Source organism: Anas platyrhynchos, chromosome 1 (assembly GCF_047663525.1).
Source record: "Anas platyrhynchos isolate ZD024472 breed Pekin duck chromosome 1, IASCAAS_PekinDuck_T2T, whole genome shotgun sequence".
In the NCBI taxonomy this organism is placed as follows: Eukaryota; Metazoa; Chordata; class Aves; order Anseriformes; family Anatidae; genus Anas; species Anas platyrhynchos.
In genome coordinates this window covers 89,310,107-89,328,406 of record NC_092587.1, presented here as the reverse complement: position 1 = coordinate 89,328,406, position 18,300 = coordinate 89,310,107, and the positions used below count along the sequence as shown (strand labels likewise).

Below are 18,300 nucleotides of genomic sequence, written 5' to 3'. Positions count from 1 at the left end.
GATTATGTGGTACTATTTTGTAAGTTAAGAAAATGTTTCAGTTTTGAGCATTAAGAAATCACCTTTTTTTTTGACCTTCCTATATAAAATCATTAATAGCTGTTTGAGGACCTAGTTCTCATAGAGCTACATCCAAATTAATACATTGAACGTTGGATTTCAGATGTTTAAGTTATGGGCTAGCTGCCCCAAATGATGAGTTGTATTACCCGCGGGTTCAGGAGACCAAACTTCATAAATAAATGAGGCTTACTTCATTCACTGTCCTCTTCTCTATGAAGGGATCTGAGACAGAATGGCTAAAGTTGAGTAAGTACTTGACTGGGAGGAGTATTTTGTAGTTGAAAACTAAAACAACTGTGGCATTTATCAGTCTGCTTCTAAGAAATGTCTATGTAGCTAAGTAGAATCAAATCATGTTTAGGAATATAGGAGGTGTAGAATTAATTTCAGGTAAGCCTGAAAGTGGTGGTAAAACTTCCAAATTTTCATAATAATTTGACTTAATGACTGAAATTTCTGCAAATTTTACCAAAATATTGATTGAAACAAAAAAAAATGTGGTGAAATTCAGTTAGCTTACGCTTTCCCTAAGATGTTTTTGTCTATGAGCTAAAAGCAGGTATGTAATTAAAATGTGAATTTCATGAGTAGATTACTATTACTTTCCATTTTTAAACAGCCAATCTTTGTTGTTGTTTGTGTGCATATGTTTTGCCTTGTAGTAGCAACATACTGGTTAAGGTCAGTATTTTAAATTTTTTCCCATCTCTTATGCACCCACTACAGTAGTTGCCATGCAAACACTATATGAGCTTTGTCTCTCCACTCTCTTACAGTGAATTGGAAAGAAATTGCCTTGAATATAAGGTTTCAGGCAGATCTTTAAAAACAAAATCTCCCTGACCTATTGTTTCTTTTAACTTCAATGCAATTGTTGTGTTCCTTCCCAGGCCTTTGGAATTTAGTAAAGGACAATGAAATCTGGTTTGTGCATTGTTTTACATCCCTGAAATGTATGCAAGATTAATCAATCCCTCCACCCCCATTTAAAAAGAAATAATAGTTGTTTTTTTTTAAGGGTCTCAGTTTTGATCAGGTTGTTTTGTGTTTGATATTGTATAGGCATAAATATGAATATTTAATGTTGTCTGACCTGGTGGGTATGAATGATTCTGGGCAAAACATCTGGTGAGATTAGAAAAGGTTTTCGTTTATAAACTAAAAATGGTCTGTTTATGGAATTATTATGCAAAGATCAAAATGCCTCTGATAGATAACTTTTTTTTCTCCTAGTCAAAAGTATTTCATTTCATTTCTTATATCCACGTTTTCAGTCGTGTTCATCAGAGCTTTGTGCCCCCTGCTAGTAGCACTTCTTTCAGGGTTTGCTGAAGTTCAAGCACAAGGTGATGGTGGGCTCTGGTTGCTCTGCTTGTATGAGCATGCAGCGTGAAGTAAAACAGCATGAGTTCTTCAGTGACTGCTCTCTGGTGGTTATCTACAGGTCCCCTTGCCCAGCTCAAGGCTGAAGTGGATGTTTTACACCACCGTGACGTACATGATGAGCTGTAGCAGATGGGGTGACTTCTGCAACAGGAAAATGTGTGCGTTTATCATCTTGAATGGCTGAGATTGTAGGACGTTGAGTTGTGTTGAAATGTTGCTAAGCCAGGTCAGTTTGAGCTTTCTCCCGTATCTTATTATTAAAGGAGGACTGGGTGTTGTCTTATCTTGGCTAACCTAGTGTTCATTTATAGCAGGAGCATTCACCTTCTTTATCACCTCATTTCAGTTACCCTGCTGAGCAGGCAGTGCTTTGAAAAGTATTGATTTTGTACTGTTTTTAAACTGGGGGCTACAAAGTGCGGCAGAAAATCTTCAAATACACTTTCCTTGAGTTTCTGAACGCTCGAGGAAAGTGAGCTGTAAATGCCCGAGTGTGCTCCGTTGGTCAAGCTGTGTGAGATTGCTGTTCTTGACCTTCCAGAAACAACATGGTGCCTTGGCCGTGCAATCAAAGCGATTCCTGCCTCACTGACAGGAAACACAGCAAACCTCAAAATCAGCATAACGCACCGAGAGCCATTAGGACTCAGAATGCCCATTACTTCACTTAGAGCACGAGACTGGGCACTATATTTAGAAATTTTGCAGCCCTGTCTCTTACCCTCTTAGAGCTGAGTAATACAGCTTAGTGAATGGGGAACTAACTAAGCTTTCAACCACATCAAAAAAACTCAAGGTAAACCTCATGGATGCCCGGCAAAATCCATTTAAAATGAGGAAGACAGACCTAAGCAATTAAAATAAATGTATTTTTAGTGGTAAGTTACAGTTTCTAAGTTCACATCAATTTGATGACAGGCTGAAGTATTAAAGGGAACTATTAATGAGTCAGAATTAAATTTTATAGGATGGTTTTTAAAGATGTGTCTTTCTACATTATAACCTCCTTAGTGTTCTCTGGCTTAAATATTTTTACGGGTTATTTTAATTGCTTCTGTAATGAACTGTGTTGAGGTCATACCACACCCAGGATCTGAGAGAAGCTGTTTGCAGGAGAGTTACTGAGGAGTGGTAGCTGCTTGCTTTTCCATGCCAATCTACATCTGATAAAGGATTTTCCCTGAAGAAAAGTGCCAGCTTTTTAAGAACTGCCACACCGTAGAAACTGTTGTTAGGACTAAAATCAGGCTTCCCTCTTTTTTAATATCCCATGCCATTCGCAAAAGCGATAATTCATCACACAAGTGGGTAAATAACAGGAAAGTGCTGTTAGTAAGAAAAAGTGAGCAATGACTTGATTATACTAGTACTAATGGGGAAAATAAAAAAAGTGCAAGTGATACCTGTTGATCTTTTAGATCAATCTAAAAACTTTGCTGTCAGCAGTTACGTGATAGTGGTCAGTGGAAGGAAGGGAAGTGACGGGGAAGGAACAAAGGGCCAATGCAGTCTGATAGGAAGCTGACTTTCATTTCTGGAGGATGTGCTTGTTCTTAAAGTGCTTTCTCTTTACATTGTATGTTGTAAGTAAGGAGAAACTGAAGTGAAGGAATGCAGGTGCTCAAGACTTAATTACATGCCAATTCTTTTCCTTTACTGTCTTCTTTACTGTTAAGTGATACAAGCTAACATTTTGATTGCTTAAAATTCGGTAGTCTCGATACATACAAAGAAATCTGTGACAAAACAAAGGTACATAATACCGTGGGGAAATAAAAACAACTGCAAGAAATGTTAATCGTGATACCTGAGTAATTATTTTGGACTTTAACCAGTAGAAACGAGAGCAAAATTGGTCCTGTAGGTATTAAGTGGAGAAACTCTTCCCTTTAGAAGGAAGTCTGTCTTTCTGGAAAACAGCCTATGGGAAATAGATTTCTTCTGTTTATTGATAGATATCATGATTTGTATTAGACTAGCAGTATTCACAGTACAGATGGTAGTTTGGATATTTCTAAAGCAATAAATAATGGTACATGTTGCCCTCCTGTGCTGGATTTAGAAGAGCTGAAATAGTATCTTAGCTATGGGTAGTCTTTTTTCTATTTCTGCTCACTGCTTTTATGACATAAGTTTATTGCACGTGTAATATTTCTGCAAATATTCCTTGTTCATCATATTGTAGTCCTTTGACTTCTGCTTATCGCTCCTCCTCAGACACATTTGAAGGTCTATTTCTTAATTTTGATTTGCAACATATCTTTTCACAATGTAGTTAATGCTGTTACTTTATAACTTGCCGATGCGTTTACTAATTACTAAATCCAGTGGAAATAGGATGTATAGGAAACTAAATCATTTATCTGGGATGAGATGTAGGTTGCAAGAGATGTACATACAGCAGAACAGCAAGCAGAAGACATTGTAAGGGTTTAGGATACTGATCCAGGGTATTGGTTTTCTAATACAAACTTCCATTTGTTCTGGTTTCTGAGATTCTTTTTGTTCTATATGTGCTACACAGTGCCCTTGTGATTCTATAGCCAGGTAGATTAAAGGTATCAACAGAGGTGTAGACTTCGCTTATTACAAGGAAGATTATCTTGGAAGTGTGGATTTGACCTTTATTTAAATGCCAAGGTGATTAATACACAAATATCTGAGTTATCTTTGAAATGAAATGTTTGTATATGTTTAAGATTTTAGAGCCATGGGGAAAATGACCACTGAATTTTTTTAAGAATTGAAAAATTTCACCAAGTGTTCACATGGTATTTTGATTCTTAGTCTCTAACTCCTTGTATGTTGGACAATACAGCAAAACAAATAGAATCGTGAAGGTTGGAAAAGATAGGATTGTATCAGCTTAAATTTTTTCTAAATACATACATGAGCAAGGATTTTGCAGGATTTAAAACATTGGATGAAAGAGAAAAAAATAACCACCTTTCTGCTGTCTGTATGAACACTGAATGCCTACACCTTTCTGCTATCTGTACTAATGCTGAATGCCTATTTAATTTCATATTAAGGAAAATGGAAAAAATACAACAAAGTCTGATTTTCCTTTTGAGAAGAGTTTGTCTGAGCTTAAAGGGGTTAAGCAGTCGAACTTGTGCAACATTTAAAGTGCACATAAGACTCAGGAGAGCAATGCTTAGTAGCCTGAGTTTGCAAGTAGGACAGTACAATTGACTTAATGGCACTTGCTCCTATAAACAGCGATTTGACAGGGCTTGGTCCTTAATCCAGGGAGAGGACAGTGTAATTTTGTGTGCTAGGCAGATGTGAGCTGTAAACACGCTGAAGTCTGCTCTTTCAAGGTGCTCAGTGCCTCACCGGAGCTGCTTCTCCGTCTCAGTTTCTGGAGCTGCTAACTGCAACACCTGGCAGAGCCAGCCTCAGAGAGAGCAGCAAGCTTTCTGGTTTGTAAAGCCTCTGTCTGTCTGGTGAGCAGTGTTTCAGGTTTTTTCCTGAAAATCTGACAGCTCTGTCCTCTCGCGACTTGACACTTGCACACAAGACACAGAAGAGGGAAGCAGCGTGTAGGAGTTGCAAAGTTTGTTAGTAATTAAACTCTAGTTACAGTTGTTTGTTTCGGACATGGCAAAATCTTACTGCAAAATAACGTCTGTGGCGATTTATACATCGCTCTGTGAGCTGCAGTAAAAGTTGTTCAAAAGTAGCATAAGTGCTTAGAGACATGTGCTCGCACATGTATCCTAATATATAGCATATGCATATAAATGCAGCAGTAGCCCTACCTAATATATTACAATGCAGTTGGACTCCTTCCACAGCTTCAGATGCAGTCATGATTTTATCCAACAATTTGGAAAGTGTGTGTAATTCACAACTACCTCCTTCCTCAGCCTTAAATTCATTCCTCCTCTGTTGGCTCCGCAGGAATTGTTTAAAGCGCAGCTTTTAGCGCTCGAGCTGCTCATCCCGCTTCCGAGTGCCTGGGCATCTTCCAGACCTCCTGGTGCCGTTGCCACCGCTCTCCGCTCCTCACCCCTTTCAATATTTATTTTTTTTTTTCCCCCTCTTTTTCCGAAAGCGACCTTTCCGCCAGAAGCGTCCCGGTAGGATAGAGAAGGCTGGCAGCAGCGCTCTCCTGCCCTCCCGCTCTTACCTGCAGCTCCGGGGCTGGCGGGGGGCTGCGCGCCGCAGCGGGTCCCACGGGCGGCAGCGGTCCCAGGAACAGCAGCGGGTCCCACGGACGGACACGGCAGCGGTCCCAGCGAAGGAACAATGGGAGATGGGCGCCGGGCGAGCCCCAAGCCTATGGAGCATTACGTCATTACCTCGCCATATAAGGAGCTGAGCCTTTCGCTGCCTGGTTGCGGCGTTTCGGTGATGGCCAGCGCTGGGAGAAGCTTATTAATACCTCCTGGCTCCAGCTGACGCTCCGGACGGTGCGAAAGCCTCGCGGCTGCCTACCGGCCCGTGGAAGAATGTGCCCAAGGTCCGGGCTGCCACAGCTCCTTGCTATAGTGTCCGTAATGAAGGCGGCAGGAGTTGTTAGCTGATGAGCTGCAATCTCTTGAGCTCAGCCTGGAGTTTGAGCTAAGAAAATGTCTTCAAGGTCATCTTCTTTAATAAGCCGGCCTCGGGGGGGTTCCTTTTTATGTCTTTTTGCTTGCTTGCTTTTTAACCTGACAAAAAAAGTGAATTTAGCCGAGCTCCTCAGAGGGCGATACGAACTTCAAGCCTTCTTTTTTTTTTTCCTCCTTCTGTAAAGAGTCGGGGTCCGCAGAGGATAGTATTTTATTTCCTGATGATGTAACTACAAAACAATTCTCCGAGTGATGATGGGAAGGCCAGATGAAATCTAAATTTTTTTTTCTCTTCAATGTTTTCCCTGCAAAACCCTTTCCTTTTCATCTGTTTGTGTTTCAGCTAACACAATTAAGCAGCCCAGCCAACTATTTTTAGCAAGGAGGTCTTAAAGAAATGAGTCGTTTGTTTTAATATTTAGGGAAGAGGCAGGAGGCCAAAAAGAAGGATTTAGGTTGAAGAGCTTAAAATGTATCTGTTGCATTCCCTGTCCTTCAGCGTACACTCTGAATACAACTGCGAACGCAAGGAAGAAATACCTGAAACAGGCATAAAACTTGTTGCTGAAATTCCACTAAGTTAATGAAATAAGCTCCTCTTGTGATGACGAGTAAATTAGACCATGGAAAAGGGTTTTCCACGCTATTTTGTGCAGCTTTGTTCAAATTAGATGTATCCACAATTCATTTATTTGCAGCGTTTGAGTTTTAGTCTTCAGATAAACTCTAGCATAGCTTATGCTGTTCTACTGCCAGCTTTTAGGATGCTTTAATATATACAGGAACACAACACTAACATAATGAAATTCACTTATTTGGGGGTGTTGTCCATGTGTTTGAAGTCAAATGGTGATTAAAATGTTTGCATTTCATTAAAAAGAAAGACATCTCTTAGCTACCTTGCACATATTTACCCTGAGTGCAGTCTTAAAAAGATACTTATTTTTCAGGTGGAATTTTTCAGCCAGCCCTTTGCACTGCACCTGAGCCAGGGCTTATTCAGAAGTGTGTTACATGTATGTGTGGATGATCCTGCTGTCCCCTTGCACGTCTTTGAGAGAGTTTGGGTTTGTGTGCTTGATCAGAAATCTTCAAAATCTCTTTAAAGGACAGATACCCGTATATTGACCCCTATGAATTGGTTGCAGAGATAATGTAATGTCTTATCCTGATCTGTCCATTGGCATATTCAAATAAAATATTTCAAGATGAAGTTGATTTTGTATGCAGGTACAGACTCATCTTTTCTGTTGGGACTCTGCAGTTACTTGAAAGAGTAGGACAGCTGCAGGTGCAGGTCCTGGTTCAGAACAGGCTGTGGGAAATGGTGTGCCCTGTTAAAGCTGCAGGGGAGTCACGTAAGTAGGAGTCTACCATGTGTAACAGAGATCTGTAAAAGGTAGCTAGGAGTTAAATATGTATGCATGCTTTTAAACCTGCGCGTGTCTGTGTATACCTATAAAAATGACTAGAGTGAAAATTACAGTCTTTTTTACTTAGTTCTTTTTTTCTTTCCTTCCTTTTTATTTTTTTTCCTGCGTTTTTCCCTTCACCCGCACATTCCCTATCTCTTCAGTCTATCTACGTGAAAATTGCCTGCATTTTTGCCGCGCCACATGAAAGAGCTGTTGTAGCCTATGCACAGCTTTGAAGAAGGAAGGCTTCCCAGAAGCTGGTAAACAAAATGCATCCTTATATTTCAGTTCTGTTTTGGAGTTGCTAGGAACACAGCTCCGATAGTGCCGGTGATAAGTTTATTGACAGTCTGGGGGCAGGCTAGAGCAGGGAATAGGGAATGCAAATCCTCCTGTCTGTGTTTACATCTGGGGATAGCCAAAGTATGAACTTGTAGTTTCTTAATTAATTCTCCTCTGTGGTATAGAAGTGCACATCTGTGACCTTCTGCAAAACCGCTTTATCAAAGAGCATCAGCTGAGTGTGTAATGACCTGACTTCCTTCTCTTGTGTTGTCACAACTTGATAAAGGACACAGTACAGTACTATTTCATGCACTATTATGAAACTATATGATTTAAAATTCCAGATTGCTAACATGAAAAGCTTATTTGTGACAGAGGCTGAGAAACTTTTTTTCACTGGTTGTTTTTTATTCAGTGTCTTCCAGTATCACTAGGTAGAGTCCTAGCCCTGGTGAGGTTCACTGGAGGGAAAAGATGCCTTTGGACAGGCAGGTATGTCTGTCTCGCTTTGCATTGCTTCCTGAAAACCATCTCAGTTTCCTTAGTTACTAGGAGGATTTGCTCAAAATCAGTGTAAGTACTGTGACAGCAAAAGAAAATGAATCTGTAAAAAGTAAAGACAAAATGAAAACCTTATTTGGTGCATCCCCTGACAATGTGGGGCTGCTCCCTGCAGCCTGACTGCAATAGCTTTGTTCTAGTCTCTGTCTGTCCGAGTGTTATTTTATTTTGTTATTTGTGCACATGATCTCTTAGGATTTAACTTGAAAAAACAGAAGCTGGAAAGATGGAAGATTAGCAGGCAGGGAAAAGATGGGGAAAATAAGCTAAATGACTTTGAAGTTGTTGCGTAGACCTTATCTTAAACTATCTGAATTCCTCCCATTGCTTCCATCGTTAAACTACTTCTCTTTCCTTTTTCTTCCCATAGAAGTCCGTAGCAGCCGTTCCACTATCCTTAAACCCATAACCTATCTATTGCAGCATTTGACCCCTTCCTTTAGCCATTTTGTATCTAAGATAAATAAAGGAAATTAGAACTTGGGCCTGAGTTCAACAAAGCACTTAAACATAGTCCTGTGTATTTTGTTTGAAAAAAAAAAAAAAAAAAAGGACTTCAGCATAAGCCTGATTTTAATTTTTGGCTGATTCAGGCTCTTAGTCACGTTTCCTTCATGTAGATATTGCTGAATCTCAGCCTTTGAAATTATCCGTGGGATCAAAATCTTTAGGTTACTTTCATATTCCCAAAATAGACATCTATCAAAGTACAAATACTGTCAGAGCTTCTGTTAGGATTTTGCATTACTTAAAACTATTTGCTTTTTTGGATGGGGTTCTGCTTAAGCTTTGCAAGTGAGAACTTGGAGAACTGAAAAGCACGTGGTATTGACAAGCTGAATCTTAATGGCTTGTATTAATGGTATCTGATGTTTAATGGTTCTAATAATTCGTAATTTCAAGGATTTTTCTCCAGTGTATACTCAGCCTTGTCTCTGAAGTCTGTGGGAGTTTTGCTGTTAAGTCAGTGTAAGAAGGCTCACTTCTTGAATTATTTCATGGATTGTTAGCATCGTTTTAAATTTTTTGTCCAATCTGTCTTTATTAATTTCCCTGGCATTGTGGTTGACAGTCTCTTAGATTTCATCAATAAAAGTTGTTTTCATGTTTTGTCTCATAAAGCACAGATGAATTTCTGAATATTGTGGAGAGAAATATGAAGGCCATTATAGCTAAATGACAGTCTGCAATGCACAGACAACTGATAAATAGCATGTGGAAGGCAAGGGGGAGAAGCAGGGGAAAGTTCTAAAGATAACATTCTTCAGATTCATGTGTCTTTACTATGGACCATGGACGGAAAGAGATTCATATCTTCATTACTGTGTGTTTTTAATTTTTTTTGGCAGCAGGAAGAAATATTTTCCCAAACTCCCCTATTGTTTGCAGATTCCATTATTCTCCCTATTTTGGCAGACACAAACAAAATTCCTAGCCAAATATTAGGGATAATTAGATCCCTTTTTGTTGGGCGCCGCCTTCAGAAGTTGATGACTGCATCTCTTCATATGACTGCTAATGACCTCTCTCCTAAGAGGGACTGGCAAACGTTCTGTATTTGCTTGTGAGATGACCTCTTGTTGTATATGGGACCAGGATAATTTTTTTATTAAAAAAGACATCTAGTGCGGAGCAGAGCTTGTCATGAACAAACATTAATAGAGTTTAATTTCTGTGCCTTGTCATATAAACCATATATAGCCAAGTAATCCATTCTACGTAAAGAATTGAGATAACAGTTCATAGTCTATGAAAACTCTGCACAATAGTGTATTTTACCAAGCAGCTTGGGCCTGGAGGTTTGTTTTGTAAGTGTTGTTCTGCACTGATGTTTTTTTTGTCTGCAAATAGTTGGACTATTTCTGGAAGCATGACAGCCATTTCAATATTAGTGCAGTAGCTCAAGTGAGTTGCAACCATGTGAAGACTATTGTGCTGATGTACCTTGGAGGGAGCAAAATTCCACATTTAAAGTATGCTCATATTATGTCTTTCTTGAGACATTGGACCTCAACAAAAAAAATAAATATAATAAGTCTATATACTAGTTGCCTACTTTTCTTCCTCCATCTCCTTTGAAATGCAGTCAAAGCAAGATTCTTCTTGTAGGACTTCAGGGAAATGGTGACTGAGAAGTGTTAAGCTTCAAATCAAGCTCTGCATGAATCTCTGAATTCGGTCACTGTGTTCAAACTGATCAAACCTTACAGAGCAGTTTAGTTCTTGTTTGAATAATAAACACACAGGTTTGAGTGAAGTTGACTCAGCTCTTTCCATAGATGTGACCTGAACATGGTGTCAGTGGAGGATGCTCCATTCAAAGCAAAGAAGTAGATCAAGGTATTACAAGTCCCTTTACTTCTCCATATCACTGAATGTCTCCTCTCTTCTGCTTTTTTCCCTTCCTGTCAATTGTTTTTTCATTTGTTACTGGGTGATGCTGATCCAGCAGTACCTTGTACTGCAAAGCCCAGCAGGGATGGGATGTGAGTGAAGGGATTCAGGATTCTTACGGATTGCAACATCTACAGCAGTCACCTGAGGCTCTGGTCTCAGAAAAGAGAAAGCACGAGCTTTTGAGGGACGCACCTAGATGAATGTGGACTCGAATGCAGCTTAGGAACCATCTATAGTGTACATATCAGAGTTACAAGTTTGTCGTTTTTTTTCTATTTTTAGTGTTTACAAAGTAGAGAGAATTGGGGATCGAAATCTATTTTCTTTCATTTCATTGTTGTAATTCTCTTGATCAGGCTTCTCTTGCCTCTTACAGATTGACCTAGTGGAAAAGTAGATGATACAGAAAGCTTATCTCAAAAATAGTAAGGTAGTCAAAAGGTGGCTATTGGATGCTGAGGAAAGCAAACTTTGCAGGGAAAGAAAATGGTTTTTGTTGGGCTGCCTGTGCTAGCTGAGTAAAATAGACATGCTGTTGGGCTCACAGGCCCTTTATTGGGTCTCTAGATGCTGCCATTTATGTTATGAAATTACATAAGAGGCATTTTTCTGCTTTGATAGATTTTTCTTTTTTTATAATTCGTGCTAAAAATACATTTTAAGATGTTTTCCTTATTCTCTGCAATTTCAGAAGTCGTACACTAGTTCCTGTTTAAAGCATGGGATTTTAAGTTATTGGTGATTTTGATACCTGTTCAAGGAATCTGTACTGAAATAACACAGAGGTAAATGTATCCCATATAGGCCATTCTAGATTGTGGATTCCTCGGGATATAATATAACTTGAAAACCTTTGATCCCTTTGGGATTCAGAATTGCTGAGCTATCTGATAGATTAATAGTTTAGAAATGTGACTGCGTTGTGTGGTTCAATTCTCTAGTCTGGAAAAGTATTTACAGAATTTCTTGATCTCCTAGTGCGTAGTCCCGTGTAGTTCTTTGTGTTAGGATTGCCCACAGCAGGTACCGTTCAAGGAGTCTCTTGGGCTTGGGGAAATGTATTTAGCAGACTCAGACACTCCATAGCTCCTGAGTCTGCAACAAAAATTTCACAAAACCCTTGAGTGAAGAAGGGGAATAAATACAAAAGGGTATTAATTTGGCTTTTTATGGCAGCCTGCATGAGACATGTCAGCATTAAGAACTATTACCTTAGACTCAGCAATGTTAAACTTGTGTCTTTATCTGGGAACATTTTTATTGATCTCATGTCTCTGGATGTTATGTCAGCAGGATGGGCTATTACTAAGAAAGTCTTTCAGGAGATGAAGTAAATGCTTGAATAACCCCCAGATTGCTTCATGCTTGAATATCATACAAGAGCACAATGAAGTGACTTAAGGAAATTCTTTTCCTAGCACCTGAAGCAAAGACAAAAAATCATTTTTATTCCCTAAAATCTCGTGCACTTTAAACAGACTTTCCTGCAAACTTTTCAGTGTTCCGTTCGCTTATTTTTTTCATTGTTGGTTAGCTTATTTTTAATCTGTTTTTTACAATTATCTTTTTTTTTTTTTAGTTGTGTGTAAGGGTGAAGTTTCTATTTTGTTCCTTTTTATGTTGTTTCCCCTTGATAGCTTAATTGAAAGCATTCTGATAGGACATTGATTTTGGCTTCTATTTGCTGTAGCCAGTCTCAGAAGCTCATAATGCAAAGATTAACACTCATTAACTGAATCGCAGTTGCAGTTCATAAAAATTTGTGTGTATGCTGTGTTTGTGATCATGATGTGCCTTGTAGGATTGATTAAATGTGGAGACATATTGCTTGCTTTCAGGTGGTGTTGCAATTTCATTTAAAAGAAACCTGAAGTGGCTCCTTTCGCTACCAGATCTAATGGTACATTCAACAATTGTTAATGACTTATAAACAATGTGATGTTACTCAAGAAAAAATGAAACAAGATAACTTCTTAAATGGATGTATAATTTCAAGTTTCTCTCTTCCATATCAGTTTAAAATAGCTTGTTTTTCCTAGCAAGGATGGTATAATGGAACACCAGGAACCTTAGTACTGGTAGGCGATCCTATGAATACAAAGTTTTTTAAGCATGGTAAACTTGTTACTCTTCAGTTTTGTTTGTTTGTTTTTCCCCAAATAAATATATATATGTGTATAGGCAAATCTATATCCATAACTCTAGCCAATAGCAAGGGCAGAAGGAAGATACCAATTCTAGTTACTGTAATATGGTTCTTATGACACCGCTTGCAACCTTCTTGTAGGAATTGATGACATTTATCAGTTCCTTTAACTTTCAAAGCAATACCTACAGACATGTCTGGATTCTGCATGTGATAAACTGAGGCCTAGAATTAGAAGTTGCAAAAGAATGTATATTTTCTGAATTCCTAAGTTATGTTGTATTGGTTAAACAAGGCCCAGTTGTGGATGACCTAATAAAACCTCATTAAAGTTGGCTTTTCCTACTCTAAGATGTCTGTGTTTGTGATGCTTGATTTTTTTTTTGTTCTTGTGATGCTTTTTTTTTTTTACTGTATTCATCTGTTCTTATTTATTTCAGAATCCCCATAGTAGATGAGCAAACCTATTCTCACATGCAAAAAATCGGTCCTTTTGATATTCCTGCTGAATAAAGATGAAAATACATGGATCCAACTCTACCAAAATAGGAGGGATTATTTTGCTAGAAGCTGAAAGTGTGTCCAGAGTAACATAAGGTTATACAGAGCTTGACAAGAATAAATACTTTATTTGGGAGTTATAAAACGTCTTTGACATTGGAGCTTGGGAATGTAAGTGGAGCCTTAGCTTGTAGCTATCCATGTATATCTAAATCAGTGCAAGTCATGCCTGAAAGCTGCTGCTATATATAGTTTGCTCAGTGGTCAGGGTGGCGGGTGGTTGGAGTTCTTGGAGCAGTTTTGATGGGATAGGTACCTGTGCAGCAGAAATACTCATACCTCAGAGGCTTGTTGAAACCAGTACTGGTGGTTTTACTTGGGCAGAGCAAAGTCTGAGTGGGAGTGAAATCTGAAATCCCTCCTGACCTTTTGGAAATTGCTCTGAAAAGTTTGCCTGTGTAAACATACACAGAAGACTAGTAGATACTCCTGAGCTTTTATGGATAATAGTTTCAGAGGTTGTTGATCTCTTCAGTGAGTTACTCTTTAGAAATGACTGAAGGCTGTTTATGATGTCTTAGCTTTAAATGCCATATCCGCATGTTTTCCACACGTAGTGATGTTACAGAATTTGGATTGTTTAAACAATCTTTGACCATTGTTTTTGCTTCAGTGTTGTGGGAAATGAGAGTATTTTAGGTATATCTCAAAAGCAGGAAAGCTACCCAATTTTGGTAGTGAATTCCTAGGTTTCAGGGATAGTTAATATCATAAGTAATACAAAAGCAAGATGGAAATCATGTTTGTAGGTCCTTTGGAAACATGATAGTGTATTACAATCTAATATTATAATACAAAAAAAGAACTGCAGGAGAAACGTGTAGGTCCTACTATCCTGTTAATTTTTTTCAACTATTTCACCAGATATCAATGTGATTTTTCTGGTCTCCTCTTGTGCTGTTCTGTGCTCATCTCTGATTTTTTCAGTGCATCCAGAAGCCAAAAGCCATAAAAGAAGCTAACATTTGTCAGGTGGGATTTTGGGTTGCTTGTGTTATGCTGAAGAAAATCAATGAGTAGGTTATTGGAAAGTGTGCGGAGGAATATGTGAAGATGCTGATGTCCAGTGGCGTGACTGGAAGGAATGCTTGAGATGCTTTTAGCATTTGTACTGGAATGAAGGGAGGCTTATGATCACACCTGGGTTCCTTCAGGAATGTCATTGCAAAAGGGAAGAGCTCCAGAATCACAAAGTGGCCCCCAGAGAGTCTCAAATGTATAAGTTTCACTTGGCATAAATCTGTGTTCAGAAAGGATTTTACTGAGGTGACAGTAGAATTTTTCTTTTTATTGTATGATTCTTCTAGTAAATGTTAAAATGTTTTACTTCTGGTGAGCTTTTTTCTTGCTCAAAAAATGCTCCTTCATTGTTGTGAAATGAAGCTGATGCGTATAAAGCCACAGTCCTTTTAAAATTGTGTGCATGTGCACAGTCCTAGGACATCCATTGGCTATTTCTACCTTATGAACAATGAATATACTGTGGGGGTGTTCACTTACAACATCTGAATGTAAATCACGCGTAAAAACACCTTCATAACTCTTTAAGTTATAGATACGTTGATACAAGTTAGATTTCCAGATAAAGCTTCTGTCTTAAAAAACAAATTGCACAAATCCTTAATGCGTTCTTTTGACCACTTCCTTTTGGGTGTGTGCATTCTTAAAATTACCTAGAAAATTTATTTGTTGCATTCTTATTCATAAATAGAAGTTGGAAGAGAGTTAATTTTATTCCATTTTTAAGAACCTGTTAACCTCAAAAGAAGAGAGGTTTTTCTTTGTGGCTAATTTTGGAGAAAACTGTAATTCTGGTTTTGGTATCAAAGTCTTTAAGAGGCAGAGAAATCAGAAAGGGAAACAGCTCTCTAGGCATTGAATGGTTCTGACTGAAATGTACCTTGGCTTTTGAAATGTGTGGTTCCTACTGGACATGCTCAAATGTTTCATTACGATGTGGTCACTTCCAGAGTAGCATTACATCACCGTATTTGCAAAGTCACTATGTTACAGTCGTCTTTACATCCAGAAGAGCTCTCAAGTGGGAGATCAAATTGTAAGCATTACATAATCAGAACAAAGTCTTTATTGGTTGATTGTGCCCTTCGGGTGGGATGTTGAATAGCAGTTGCATATGGAAGATGTAATCGTGCAAAATTAACCATTCCCTAACCATCCTACCAACAACTGTGAAGTTTAAATAATTGACTGGAGATAGAATTCACTTGGGAAGGGTGTAACTTTAGAAAATAAGGTTTTAAAATTGGTTAAGGGTTCACCTTCTTTCTGTAAACAAGAGAAAGAGCCAGAAGAGGTTTTACAGATCTGTTTATAGACCAGTTTGCTGGAATTTCATGTAGTGTAATTCCTGTTGTTAATGAATTCAAAGGAGGCAGACCAATTTCCACTCAGTCTGTGGTTTTAATTTATTGCAAAATGATCCACTTAAAAATACTGGAAAGATACTTTTTGGTTATGGAATATTAAATTTGTCTTTCAAAGCTAATTTAAGCTCTTTTTAGAGCTATTCACTTGTTAAGGACCAGATGTACAAAATTACTGTTATGTGTCTGGCAAGTTTAATCAGCCCAGTTTCGAACTGATCTGTGTTTTCTTTTTTTTGTGAAAGGTAGCATACAATTTATAGTTCTCAAGGTATCTGAAAGTGATACTGAAGTTTGGTCTTTTATCGATTGTCCCGGTATTTTGTGTGATCTCAGTCTAAATTTAACGAAGCTTGACTCCATAAACCTTAACTTAAATAAAATAAATGGTAAGTCCCTGCTCTGTGGGAAATGAAACTGCATTAAAAAAATCACAAAAAGTAATACTTAAAAGACTGAGCTTTAGGTTATGATGATTTACAGGTGATTTTTCCTGTGTTGTCTTAACATACTTTTTTGCATGCCTTAAGGGTATAATTGCACCAAACTTTGAAATTAAGACTGCTAGTCAGCCTTTGGGTATGCGTGCCTTTTACACCACACTGTTTTTTAGTGAGAAGTCCGACTGAATCTAAGGCTATGGATTTTGCTTCTCCTTTTCATCCTGCCCTGTTCCCAGACTGAATTAAGCACCAGTGTGAATCATCCATCAGCGTTGACTTCCCTTTTGAGATATATGGGCTGGAGAGTGGGAACTTGTTGGCAACTTTTTTGTTAATGTGCCTGTTCTGGTGTGTCCTTAGAAACAACTAAATTTGATATGGTCACTTCACAGAATCCCCCAGTTCTTTGTCCAGGTCAATTCCAGATGGTCAATGATCCCATAAAATGTTGAAACAAGATTCTGATTTTGAAAGTGCAGGCTTCAAAATATTAATCTTGGTACTTCGCTTTGTGTTGTGAAGCCCTTTTTTTTCTTCCATCATAGTGATGGAAGTAAGTTGTGGTGGTTTTCTTCAATTTTCACTGCTGAATCAGCAGAAATTGGACAGTTTTTGAGCTGTTATGTTTGTTTGTCAAGCAATATAATATTAGCTTATTAACTTCCAGAGACAATGAGGTTGATATTGGTAAGGGCAATGACTTACAGCACTGAGGATGATTAAGAAGCAAAGAACAACCTTTGACTGTGGGTCTGCTTCTCAATTTCTCTGAGACTTAATGAAAACATTATTCTGCATGGCCTACAGTTAGTTTTGCAGGACATCTTGGAAGCTACCAACATAAAGTCCAGGATAAAAACTGTGTTTAAAAAGCAAGAAAAATTAACCAAGTGTTTTCAGGTGGAGTTCTCTCAATGGCAAAACGCTATGTAAAAGCAAGCTGTATTGCATCATTTCTATTCTTAGCACCAACACACCTTAAATTTTGTAAGGATGTGGGGTTTTTTAGTTGTTGGTTTTTGATGTGATTAACAAACTTTTTTTTTGCATTTTTACTTGTTTTGTTATGTTCTTGAGAATTTAAATGGAGGCAAAAGGTAATTCTTCAGCCTCTGCTCGTGAAATTTAATTTCAGTAATTTTCTAGCATTAAATGTTTTTTTTTGTTTTTTTTTTCTTTGAAAACTGTCCATCTCCTTACATAGGAGACAAATCATTTTAGTTTAATAATATTTTTTATGTCATGAGAGACTGGGGGGGGAGGTGTAACTTATCTGGACACTATCCAAGAAATCTGTCTTTTGTGCTGTGTTTGTCATTGAGCGATTCCTGGAAACGCTTGGTTATTTTTAACCTGTTTTTGAGAATATTTCTTGATGGACGAACTTCCTGCTACCCCTCTTTAGCATTAGCAAGGTTGAAAGGTAGCTGCTGGCATCCATTTTAGGGCATTGCTTTTTTTTTTTTTTTTTTTTTTTTTTACTGAGTTACTAGAGTGCTTAAGAGTGCTTAAGATAACGTAGCCCCATGGGCGGCTGCTCAGCCAGGTTTGCAGGGTGCCAGAATAACCACCCTCAGGAGAATGGATTCCTTAGCGTAGTGGGAATTGAAGTCATCGAGCTGACTTGCTTTTTTGTTGTTTGTGCCTGCTGTGTTTTCCCTCCATTCATCTTTTACTGGTTCGCTTTCCTCTTTGAAGAATTATGTGCATGGTTTGATCTATTCATGGTCTTTTTTATTTTGAAGGGAAAAACAAGAGCAAGGATTCTGATGTGTATGTTTTTTGAGGTCCACTGCTCTGAAATTGTGAAGTGTGCACCTAGGCTGACCCCGGGGAAGCAGGAGTTCCAGGGAGAGAGGCTGCAAACCACTGGTAAACTGAGCAATGAGTTTACAGGAAAAGAATGTTGGATCACCAGTGTTGATGCTTGGGTAAGCGATTCACAAAAGAGTCCTCCATCTGGAAACTGAAAGGAGAAAAAGTTTATTTAAGGTGGCCTTTTAAAAAAAATAAAATAAAAAATTGCTTCTCCAGTGCATGGCTACAGCTATATATTTTGTAGCATGAGTCATGGATGGCTTTATAGTTACACATCCCCTT

The 18,300-nt window shown here is 38.3% G+C and overlaps 3 protein-coding genes across 9 annotated transcripts in view; 2 read left to right on the top strand and 1 right to left on the bottom strand.

The window, feature by feature from the left end:
- CMSS1 (cms1 ribosomal small subunit homolog) overlaps nucleotides 1-18,300 on the top strand; it is a 239,064-nt gene that overhangs the window by 31,066 nt on the left and 189,698 nt on the right. The window lies entirely within an intron of this gene.
- TOMM70 (translocase of outer mitochondrial membrane 70) overlaps nucleotides 1-18,300 on the top strand; it is a 287,143-nt gene that overhangs the window by 100,464 nt on the left and 168,379 nt on the right. The window lies entirely within an intron of this gene.
- Nucleotides 1-18,300, bottom strand: part of FILIP1L (filamin A interacting protein 1 like) — an 81,460-nt gene that overhangs the window by 29,172 nt on the left and 33,988 nt on the right. The window contains exon 1 of one of the 5 annotated variants that reach the window (XM_027462646.3): nucleotides 5,585-6,311. The exons of 3 other annotated variants lie outside the window; for them this stretch is intronic. In XM_027462646.3, the coding sequence (XP_027318447.3) occupies nucleotides 5,585-5,745 (161 nt within the window). In that variant the 5' untranslated portion in view covers nucleotides 5,746-6,311. Of the gene's footprint in view, nucleotides 1-5,584; nucleotides 6,312-18,300 lie in introns of those variants that run through there. One more of the 5 variants, XM_072044637.1, reaches the window with a different exon arrangement.